General features: G+C 39.7%; 1 protein-coding gene across 2 annotated transcripts in view; it reads left to right on the top strand.

Annotated features, from left to right (window-relative positions):
• The window catches only part of MAP1B (microtubule associated protein 1B), an 84,326-nt gene that overhangs the window by 53,214 nt on the left and 18,536 nt on the right, over positions 1–12,576 (top strand). For both annotated transcript variants that reach the window (XM_020790227.3, XM_078386411.1), the window contains exons 3-4: positions 1,265–1,347; positions 12,003–12,143. In XM_020790227.3, coding sequence (XP_020645886.3) covers positions 1,265–1,347; positions 12,003–12,143 — 224 coding nt within the window. The remainder of the gene's footprint in view (positions 1–1,264; positions 1,348–12,002; positions 12,144–12,576) is intronic.

Consider the following 12,576-nt stretch of genomic DNA (forward strand, 5'->3'; position numbering starts at 1 on the left):
TGGGGGAATTTCGCTGGACAGTGTTTGGTCCCTGCTTCACAAACCGATTTTCACTAGACGACAATTTTGACAGCTCCCTCCGCGCTCGCAAACAGATGTTTTCGAGACCTAAGCTTCGCAAGATACTGACAGGTTTCAATGCATTCCAATGGGGAAATGCTTTTCGTTAGACAATGGTTTCGCTAAACAGCGATTTCAGTGGAACAGATTATCATCGTCTAGCGAAGCACCACTGTATTCAGTTCTTAACTAAAACTGCCAGTGTGTATGGAAACACAAATGTTTATGGATGACATTGGGGAGAGTGGTCAGTTCCTCTTGATGATCTCTACAACCCCCCCATCCAATATTTCACTGGGAACTTGCTTGAATATAAAATATTTGTTGGTAAGAATTTCTGATGGAATTTCTAGGGGCTTTATTCATTTGAACATATGAACATTTGAACATATTTGAACAGCATTTTTTAAAATGCACTGTTTTGGTGCTTCATTACTGAAAGAAAAACCTTGGAAGAAAAGAATCATTCTTAAAACTACCAAATGAGAGAGTCCCCTTTTTAATAGACTATATCCCCATCGCTATATGTCTTCATCTCTTTGTGTGTGTGTGTGTGTGTGTGTGTGTGTGTGTGTGTGTGTGTGTGTGTGTGTGTGTGTGTGTGTGTGTGTGTGTGTGTGTGTGTGTGTGTGTGTGTGTGTGTGTGTGTGTGTGAAAACAGTAGTATTTTAAACTAAGAAAATGAACTGCTTGCATTCCCTACTACTTTGTGTCGAAATTGAGTAATTAATTAATTAATTAATTTTCTAAAAATGTGCCAGCCTTCTTTTCTGGGTGTTGGATTAATTGCCAGCCAGGATGTCTGAGTGTGACATTCCTTTCACTATCAGAATAAAAGTGCTAATTAATCTTGTTGCTATTCTCAGAAAGAGAAGCACCAATAAGAATGCTATAAAATGTGAAGGGAGAAAAGGTTGGGGGAGCCAGTCATGTCAGATAACTATTGTGGTCTGAGGTTTCAAAGCTGATGAATATCACATTTACTGTTGAATATTTAGTCTGTTCTTTTCAGGCTCTTTATGTTGTTCTTGTTCTTCTTTGATGACATCAAAACATTATTTGTCACTGACAGAGGAACACAAAGTACAGTAGTAGATGATTTTGCTTACTGGAGAACCTAGTGTTAAGCAAGGTTATTTTAAGGTAATAAATACACTGAACTATAAACCTCATGACTCATTTTACTTTCCTTCCATATCCACAGGTCAGAAAATTCTTCACCACAGAAGCGATGTCTTAGAAACTGTAGTCCTGATTAACCCTTCAGATGAAGCAGTGAGCACTGAGGTATAGCCCTCATAAATGTGTAGCAGAGTGTATTGCATGTCATGGACCTAAAATAACTGCATTTCAGGGAAGCCTGAGTAATGCTACCTAGAGATGGACATGAAGCATAGTTTGGTGCTTCAGTGCTGCTTGGCAGATCAGACCCACAGGTGTTGCATGGCCGCCCCTGATTCCCCTCCCTGCCTCTTCCTCCAGGTGCCCACTCAGAGGAGGAGGTGGGCCATGGAAGCCCAGGGTGCTGGGTGCCCATGGGAGGAGGAGGGGTGGGGAACCCAGGGCACCCGTCCAGAACCTGCGGGCCCAATCTGTTGAACCACACCCCAGTGCTAAGCTGTGCTTTGTGCTCATCTCTAATTGAATTGTGAATTGTGTCTATTCTTGATTGTCCTTCAGTATGACTATCCAATTAATACATTTTTAAAATCTTAATTTGAATTGTATACATAAGAACCTGTGGGTAGGTTGTTCTGTTTTTTCATCCCCTGCCCTTTCTGAAACGATGTTGTCCATCTCCCTTTCCTAGTTAGGGAGGAGAAACTAGGAGCCAACCAGTGGCCAACCAAAAATCCACAACAAATTAGGAAACCAATAGCTTCTTATCTTGCTGTTCCCCTGTACCTCGATTGTTTATACTGATAACCCCAGATAGCCATTGCTTTCCATTGATTTATTTTTTCTTACCTTTTAGGTTAGAGGCTAGCATTACATCTGTGATTTAAAAAAAAATTAACTATGCATTGTGTAAATGAGTGATGGGAATGATTGGTTTGCATTCCCATATAGAAATGCTCACTTTGAGTTTTCCAAAATTGTCAGCAGAATGGAGCACCTTGCCCTAAAAATCTGTACATTTCCAAGGCTTATAATGCATTTCTAGGAGAGGGATGCACAGAAGACCAGTAACAAACTGTTGTTTGTTTAATAGATGAATACAGTACCTCACTTTTTATCCAGGCATGTACTGAGCTACACCACACTTTTCCCTTTATCTCCCACTATTAATTTTCACTGGTTGGCCCTAATTTCTTGTATTCTGAGACAGGGAGAATTGTGTTTCATCATTTGCTTTGTCCACAACATGTCTAGACTTATTCAGCTCCATTATAATCCCCTTTGACACATCAATCTTATATACTAAAAAACTGTAGGCTTCTCTCGTCATAAAGGTACTTCAGTCCCCTGGTTCCTTTTTTTCTTCACCTTTTCCATGTCTTCATTATTCTTTTTGATGTGTGGCAACTAGAATTATGTACACTTTTCAAGTGTTGTTACCAAAACATGGATTTGTGTAAAATCACTGTAAGATTCACAGTTATTTTGTATTCCTTTTTAAACAATCCCTATTCTTTACACGGGTATTCTTTTTTTATGGTTGTTGTACACTAGCTGTGTGTTTAACAAGATCTGGGAAGTTAGAATCATTGAAATGTATTTGGTGATGTATTGTCTAGTTTGGAGATACTAATTTGGAGTTGTTTGCAACCTATTTTTTGTTTTTACCATCCTGAACAGTCTTATGTTGTCAGCAAAATAGCTCACCTAACTGTCTATCCCTAACTTTATTCCATTTATAAGCAAATTAACAACTACTGACTCCAGTACAGATCTTGGAGTCGAATGAACTCTCCAGTGGAGAATTGTTCATTTTTTCCTACTCTTGACACCTGATTCTCTTAACCCCGACACAGACAGACAGACAGACAGACAGACAGACAGACAGACAGACAGACAGACAGACAGACAGACAGACACACACACACACACACACACACACACACACACACATTAGAGAAGGTCATGGGGTTACTGTATTACAATTACACAATTCAAATGCAAGAGCAGGTGATACCTTTATTGAATCACTAAAAAATATCAAACAATCACCTAGTTTTTGACATTAATCCATCTTGCTCAGGCTGTGCACCAAAATTCTATGGATTAATGTCTGCAGAGCCTCATGTTGGGTGTTTGATTTCCCATTGCGCTTCCTGGGTGAAGAGCCAGTCTGTGTGGCTTTGGACGAGCTAAGGTGCCCCACAAGAAGTGAATGATAAACCACTACTGAGCATGCACTGCTGGATAGCTCAGTGGTTTAGGTATCTGGCTGTGGAGCCAGAGGTTAGGAGTTCAATGCCCCTCTGTGCCTCTCTGACAGGGGCTGGATTTGATAGTCCATAGGGTTCCTTACAGCTCTGCAATATTAAAATGAGGAGGAGGAGGAGGAGGATTCTGTACCTCTAAAACTCAGGAAAAGCTCACCATAAGTCAGAATTGACTTGCTGGCATGCAATTACTGCTGGCAGGATAGCTCAGTGAGCTATGTATTTGGCTGCAGAGCCAGAGGTTGGGGGTCCAGTTCCCCACTGGGCCTCCCAGAAGAGCCAGCTGCACAGTTCCAGGGCTCCCTCAGAAGAAGAGAATGATAAACCACTTCTTATTTCTCCCTACGTAGAAAACACTGAAAAGGGTCATCGTAAGTCAGAACTGACTTGATAATACATGATCATTATTTTAATGATGGTATCAATCGTTCCTGACAGTCAGTGGCTAAGTTTTTATTCTCAATTTTGAAAATTCATAAAATGTTATATTAAGACAACCACATGACTCAAGTTTTATACCGTTGATATGTTCTAATAACTTACTTACTCTGTATATCTTATATAATGTTTTTAATTTTTTAATTTTTGGGTCTATGGCTGTAGAATAATAAAACTCAAACTCAAACACTTGTTCTTGCATTTGTCTTAAGCACAAGACTAATCTTCTCATCTCATGAGTTTTAAGTTTACTCATGATCCTTTGAGAGGGATCTTCGCTCAAGCCAGTTTAAAAGTCCAAGTATACAATGACTGAAATCTAGTCGTATGTCACAGCTAAAGTAGGCTCATTGAATCAATGGAATTTAGAGGGGAGTTGAATCACCAAATCCCCACTGATTCAATGGACCTATTCTAGTTGTTGTGACTCACTACTGGATGCCAGCCAATTTCAACTGAATAAGCTTACTCATGTGCAATTTCAGGCTGAAATAATTCTAAACTGTTAGTAAGACAGGACTAAACTTTACAAAAATATTTTTTTTCATCAGAAAGGTATGTTCTTCTGTATTGTAGTGGCCAAGATCTGAATGCCAAATTCAAGTCCCCAGATCTCACACCATCTGCAGGCCACATCAAACCCCAAAATAACATGCAGCAGTTTTTTAAAGCCCTGGGTGAGCCCCGTAGTGAAGTGGTTAAACTGCAGTACTACAGTCAAGCTTCTGCTCATGACCTGAGTTTGATCCCAGCAGGTTCAGGAAGCCAGCTCAAGGTTGACTCAGCCTTCCATCCTTCTGAGATTGATGAGTACCCAGCTCACTGTGGGGGTGAAGTGTTCCTTGCATAAATACATTGTAAACCACTCAGACAGTGCTCTAGCACTATAAGGTAGTATAGTAGCTGAAACAACATCATCATCAACAACAAGAAATCGCTGAACAGAAAGTATCTGGATAGGCACTTTCAATTAATGCTGATATTTTCTTGAGGCTGTGTCTTTAGGGGCCCTGTGCAAGGCTAAGGAACAGAAACTCCACTTTTTAGAACCAAGGCAGTCTATTCTTCATTTAAAAAACCCATTATTTTCTACTTGGGGGATCTTGAAATCTCCCTGGGTGTAAAAAAGCAGTTGGGAAGCTACGTGTTTTCCAAAGTTCTCTTTGCACACCCCATTTTATATTACTGTTTCATCTTTAATAATGTTTTCTGCCAATTTACACAGAACAAATATTAAGCAAGGAACCAAATTATACTAGGCTGAAGTCTCCTTCATGGATTGCTAACTTGTCGTGGCAAAGGGGCTTGAGTAACTCAGAGGAGCTAAGGGCTATGCCGTGCAGGGACACCCAAGTTGGACAGAACATAGTGGAGAGTTCCGACTAAACGCAATCCACCTGGAGTAGGAAATGGCAATGGCACTCCAGTATCTTTGCCAAGAACGCCCCATGATCAGAAACAAAAGGCTAAAAGATACTACGCTGGAAGATGGGCCCCTCAGGTCAAAAGGCGTTCAACATGCTACTGAGGAAGAGCGGAGGATAAGTACAAGTGGCTCCAGAGCTAATGAAGTGGTTGTGCCAAAGCCGAAAGGATGCTCAGCTGTGGATGTGCCTGGAAGTGAAAGGAAAGTCCAATGCTGCAAACAAAAATACTGCATAGGAACCTAGAATGTAAGATCTATGAACCTTGGGAAGCTGGATATGGTCAAACAGGAGATGGCAAGAATAAACATTGACATCCTGGGCATCAGTGAACTAAAATGGACAGGAATGGGCGAATTCAATTCAGATGATTATCATATCTACTATTGTGAGCAAGAATCCCGTAGAAGGAATGGAGTAGCCCTCACAGTCAACAAAAAAGTGGGAAAAGCTGTAATGGGATACAATCTCAAAAATGATAGAATGATGTCAATACAAATCCAAGGCAGACCTTTCAACATCACAATAATCCAAGCTTATGCATCAACCACCATTGCTGAGGAGACTGAAATTGAACAATGTTATGAAGATTTACAACACCTTATAGAACTGACACCAAAGAAAGATGTTCTTCTCATTCTAGGGGATTGGAATGCTAAAGTCAAGAGACAAAAGGAACAACAGGGAAGTTTGGCCTTGGAGTTCAAAACGAAGCAGGGCAACGGCTAATAGAGTTTTATCAAGAGAACAAGCTGGTCATTACAAACACTCTTTTCCAACAACACAAGAGGCAACTCTATACATGGAAATCACCAGATGGGCAATACCATAATCAGATTGATTATATTCTCTGCAGCCAAAGATGGAGAAGCTCTATACAGTCAGCAAAAACAAGACCTGGAGCTGATTGTGCCTCTGATCATCAGCTTCTCATAGCAAAATTCAAGCTTAAACTGAAGAGAGTAGGAAAAACCATTGGGTTAGTGCAGTATAATCTGAACCAAATCCTTTATGAATACACAGTGGAAGTGAAGAACAGATTCAAGGAATTCGATTTGGTGGACAGAGTGCCTGAAGAACTTTGGATAGAGGCTTGTAACATTGAACAGGAGGCAGCAACAAAAACCATCCCAAAGAAAAGGAAATGCAAGAAAGCAAAGTGGCTGTCCAACGAGGTCTTAGAAATAGCAGAGAGGAGAAGGGAAACAAAATGCACGGGAGATAGGGAAAGTTACAGAAAATTGAATGCAAACTTCCAAAGAATAGCAAGGAGACAAGAGGGCCTTCTTAAATGAACAATGCAAAGAAATAGAGGGAAATAACAGAAAAGGAAAAACCAGAGATCTGTTCAGGAAAATTGGAGATAATAGAGGAACATTTTGTGCAAAGATGGACATGATAAAGGACAAAAATGGGAGGAACTTCACAGAAGCAGAAGACATTAAGAAGAGGTGGCAAGAATACACAGAGGAATTATATCAGAAAGATTTGGATATCCCAGACAATGTAGTTGCTGACCTTGAGCCAGACATCCTGGAGAGTGAAGTCAAGTGGGCCTTAGAAAGCATGGCTAACAACAAAGCCAGTGGAGGTGATGACATTCCAGTTGAACTGTTTAAAATCTTAAAAGATGAGGCTGTTAAGGTGCTACATTCAACAGGCCAGCAAGTTTGGAAAACTCAACAGTGGCCAGAGGACTGGAAAAGATCAGTCTACATCCCATTTCCAAAGAAGGACAGTGCTAAAGAATGCTCGAACTACGGTACAATTGCACTCATTTCACACACTAGCAAAGTTATGCTCAAAATCCTCCAAAGTAGGCTTCAGCAGTATGTGGACCGAGAACTCCCAGAAATACAAGCTGGATTCCAAAGAGGCAGAGGAACTAGAGACCAAATTGCTAACATGCGCTGGATTATGGAAAAAGCCAGAGAATTCCAGAAAAACATCTACTTCTGCTTCATAGACTATGCAAAAGCCTTTGACTGTGTGGACCACACCAAACTATGGCAAGTCCTTAAAGAAATGGGAGTGCCTGACCACCTTATCTATCTCCTTATCTATGTCCCTCTTACACAGTCAGCCTTCTATATACAGGAAGCAACAGTTAGAACTGGATATGGAAACACTGATTTGTTCAAAACTGGGAAAGGAGTATGACAAGGCTGTATATTGTGCCCCAGCTTATTTAAATTATATGCAGAATACATCATGCGGAAGACTGGACTGGAGGAATCCCAAACCGGAATTAAGATTGCCAGAAGAAATATCAACAACCTCCGATATGCAGATGATACCACTCTGATGGCAGAAAGTGAGGAGGAATTAAAGAACCTTGTAATGATGGTGAAAGGGGAGAGTGCAAAAACCAGCCTGAAACTCAACATCAAAAAACCTAAGATCATGGCCACTGGTCCCATCACCTCCTGGCAAACAGAAGGGGGAAGATATGGAGGCAGTGACAGATTTTATTTTCTTGGCCTCCATGATCACTGCAGATGGAGACAGCAGCCCTGAAATTAAAAGACGGCTGCTTCTTGGGAGGAAAGCAATGACAAACCTTGACAGCATCTTAAAAAGCAAAGACATCTCCTTGCCAACAAAACTCCGAATAATCAAAGCTATGGTTCTTCCTGTTGTGATGTATGGAAGTGAGAGCTGGACCATAAAGAAAGCAGACCGCCGAAGAATTGATGCCTTTGAATTATGGTGCTGGAGGAGGCTCTTGAGAGTCCCCTGGACTGCAAGGAGAACAAACCTATCAATTCTAAAGGAAATCAACCCTGAGTGTTCACTGGAAGGACAGATCCTGAAGCTGAGGCTCCAGTACTTTGGCCATCTCATGAGAAGAGAAGACTCCTTGGAAAAGACCTTGATGTGAGGAAAGTGTGACGGCAAGAGGAGAAGGGGATGACAGAGGATGAGATGGCTGGACAGTGTCTGCGAAGCAACCAAGATGAATTTGGCACAACTACGGGAGGCAGTGGAAGATGGGAGGCCTGGCATGCTCTGGTCCATGGGGTCACGAAGAGTCGGACACGACTAAACGACGAAGCAGTCTCCTTCAGCCCAGAAATACAACCATTACGTGATCAGTTAGACTAAGGTGAAGATTGTCCTAAGGGCCTTCATATGTCCCTAGGCTGGAGGTTTCGATTCATCCCATCATCATTTGGCCTAATTTATGCTCAGCCAGCCCTGAGCTCTCTTGGCGGTATGGTCCACTTAGTATGGTCCACCTTCTCCTAATTTACTATTGGTCTTAATGTTTTAATAGTATGCTCTCCTTATTATTGGCTTGCATTTGCCGAAGGTTGCATTCCTGTTCTCATTTGGTCATACTATGTTAAAAATAAGTATAATTCTCAGATTGAGTATTTAGCAGGAATGTCTGCACACTGTTGAAAAATAAGGTATGGAAATGCTGTGTGGCAGTCACATATCCTTGTTAAAATACATTAGCAAAATGGGGGGTTTGCGCCTTTTATTTCTGGAAATGCTAATGGCATTGTATAAAAAGCTGGCAACCTTCCCAGAGCTTGCCACCAAACACAGGAAACAATAAAGCAAAAGGATTCTGTTTTTAATGGATTTAGTACAATTAAAACTGTTGAGATTTAAGTGACATTCATCAGAAGGCTTGAATGCCCTCCTCAGTATTTTCTGAAAAAGATGTACAGTAAATGGACTTGACCCATCATGAATAATGTTACATTTATATATCCCAACACAATTAGTGCAAAAGCAGCTTGGGATTTACTTTTGATTATGTAGTTTTCCTGCTGTTCCAAGCTTTTTACTGTATACCCTTGGACTCACTGTAAAAGGTGAATCCTTAAATAGAAATTCAGGGTGCTTTTTTCACCATCAGATAGAATTATTTAAGAACAATAAGTTGTTTGCCTGATGTATGAGGGAAGGGGAGTTAAGATGATTCCAGCTGTAGAAAATACCCATGTCAAAGTGAATCTGGTGTTCTGTGTGTTTGAGAAACAGTAACAGAGAATAGAGAGCAGTGATAGTAGTCAAGAACAGAAACTGAGAAAGCATATTTTTGTTAAGCAATATTCACTTTCAAGAAAGCCTTTCTCCTGCAAAGTATTTATACATTAAATATCCACCTCATTTTTTTTACACACACATCTATATCTGTATTTAGCTGGAAATTTATTACAAACCAATTTGAATAAGTTGTCATTCTCTTCACTGCCTGAGCTTTACACTTTTTAGAAGTTCTTGTTAGACATTATACCTGAAAGTGTGAAGAGGGCTAGATGGGCCCCCCATCTCAGCCAGAAAGTCAGTCAGGCCTTTCTGAGATTAGTGCAAAGATCAGAAAAAGTGCTTGAACTCACTCATGATATTATTTAGTCAGTGGGATGGTCTTACAGCTAATCTTCAGACCTTTGCAGTAATTGCGGAAGGGTCTGACTGACTTCCATGGGGATATGAGGTAGGACTTACATGTATGCCTGTGTCCCTCTTACACAGTCAGCCTTCTATATACTTTTAGGCATAAGGCATGAATAAAGCTTTATTATCTGTGATTTTCAGCTTCCAGGTCCAGCTTTAAGGGTTGCTCCAAAGGGGGCATTGATTCATGAGTCTTTCTGTGTTCATTATAAGGGTAAGCAGCACTTAAAAACATTTCTGTTCTGTTTTACACAGAAGTGTAAAACCCTAAATATCAAACATATTACATATAGCAGTAGTGTCAGCTTTTAATATTTATAAGCACAGTTGTATACGTAATCATAAGACAGTCACATGTTCTTTTGGGGGGGCTTTCTCACAGGGAAGTATGTTCAACATTTGGCAAAGAAAAACAACACATTAAATGTTCTCAAATTTCTCTCAACAACAGTGCGCATCTGCACTCTACATAGGCCAAACAGTACAATCTCTACACAAAAGAATTAATAGACATAAATCAGACATCAGGAATGGCAACACACAGAAACGCATTCCGTATCATTATAATTTTACCAGAACATTCAACAGATGACATGAGTGAGCATCCTAGAAAAAAGAAACTACTGTACAGGACAAGAATCCAGGAAGAAATAGCTGAAATCAAATATATACACATGCTAGACACACACATCAATGGACTTAATATACAGTAAATCCAGGGTTTTTAGGGCACTATTAGATAGAAACACTACAAATATTCTACTGTACTGCATCACCAAGATATTTTCCCCCTTAACAGATCTACCTCAGAAACTTCAAAGGTGAAACTGTTTTTTTACTCTGCTCTTGTGGTCAGCCATTGCCTGGGGTAATTCACACACTATTGCAACTGATTACAAAGGAAAGCTTGTAGGGGAGAAGAGTTCATCTACAACTGTAAATAGCCAATCTAATTCACATTCATGTTACTCTACCATTCATATTTTATAACAGAGGTTCTCACATTCTTTACAAAGGAAGAGTCAATGAAAGACTTGTGTATCAAAGATGCCATCACCACAATGTTAAACACCCACTAACTTTCTTAACCAACCAACCACAATCTCTGTATTTTGATATCTAGATTTTGATGACATAAACATTTGCCATGTTGCATTTCTTTCTTTTATGTCTGATGAAGTAGACTTGTCCATAGAAGCTTGCGTTAAAAAAATATAAAAGTTAATCTTTAAGGTGTCACCAAGTTTTTGTCTTTTTTTATATTTTATTTCTACTTTGCTTTGACATGTAATGCTTGCACAGACTGACATGGCAATTCCTTCTACAACTCAAACTCCTCTGGTCATAATTATGTTTAAAACACTGAATGCATGTCCATTATTAAAGGGCCTAGCTGACTTGGATAGCCCAGTGAGTTAGGTACCTGGCTGTGAAGCCAGATGTCAGGATTCTCCACAGTGCCTCCTGGGAGAAGAGCCAGCCTGTATAGCCTTGGGCAACACACACAGCAGCAGGGGAGTGCCAGATGTAGGGAACAGTGAACCACTTCTGAGTACTGTCTATGTAGAAACCCCTGGAAAAGGTTGCCATAAATCAGAATTGACTTGAGGACATGTAAATATTACTATTCAAGGGCCTAATTATTGATTGTATATATTGGACTTATGGCCAAATGTGCAGCTTCAAGCGTTTGCCCTTTTGGTTTTGAGCTTGGAATTCTCTCCCAAGAAAAGCCTGCCAAGTGCCTGCAATCCTGTCTTTCCCAAATAATTTAAATGTTAGCTGAGTGTTTTCTTATATGTTTCCTTATATTATTTTCTGTTGTTTTAATTCTGTTTGTTTTAACTTCATGTTTTTGCTTGTGCGGTTTTTGCTTATAGTTTCTGTTGTGATCGATTTAAAGCTTCTTGCTTGGCTGGAAAGAGATATCATAGATGCTGGTGCATCTGGATTGTTGTTTATAATAAATAGATTAGATAGATTAACCTCCTACTGTATTTTTGCATAAACTAAACATCTTCCCCATAGTCTATCCCATCTTGAATTTCCCTAGATTATTTGGAAAATACAATGCAATGCCAAGTGATCAGAAGTGGAGAAAATTCCTTCTTTAGACTACAATTGCATGGGATTCTGGGAGTTCATAGTCTGAAAAAGTAACTTTTCCTGTCTTCACAAAAGATCTATTTTTTTGCCTGGGTCCATGATGCTTTATGTGTGGCAAAAGTTAACAGTCTCTACAATACATTCTAAATGTTTTCTTTTTGGGCTTTTTCAGGTACGTTTAATGATAACAGATGCTGCAAGACATAAACTTCTGGTATTAACTGGGCAGAGCTTTGAAAATACTGGCGAGCTCATTCTTCAGTCTGGATCTTTCTCCTTTCAAAATTTTATTGAGATCTTCACTGATCAAGAGGTATATTTGTAATTATTTGATAACTTTGTGTAACATTTAGGGACTTTAATGATTACATGAAAATTTGACTTAATATCACAAGGTTTTACGATATGTTTTGTTGCCTAAGCTCTTTGTCAAACTGCTGCAAATCACTCAAGAGAACCCAGTAGTTTCCAGCCTAATTTCTGCTAAGCCTTACATATTTAAAACGTATTTATTATTTACTGCATATTTTTATACACAGTATAACCATAACTTGCAAACTATAAAGCTATAACCAAACAGCAGTTAAGTAACAATTAAATTGATCTGGACATGTTTTACATTAAATTAAAAAGGACGAAGAGCAATAAAAGCCTGTTCAGAAGTACTCTGAAGATGGCAATTGGGAAAAGTACTGAATTTATTTTTCATCCAGACTACATGTCACCTAAGTGTAGGGCAAGCAACA

This window comes from Pogona vitticeps, chromosome 2 (genome assembly GCF_051106095.1).
Source record: "Pogona vitticeps strain Pit_001003342236 chromosome 2, PviZW2.1, whole genome shotgun sequence".
NCBI classification, from domain to species: Eukaryota; Metazoa; Chordata; class Lepidosauria; order Squamata; family Agamidae; genus Pogona; species Pogona vitticeps.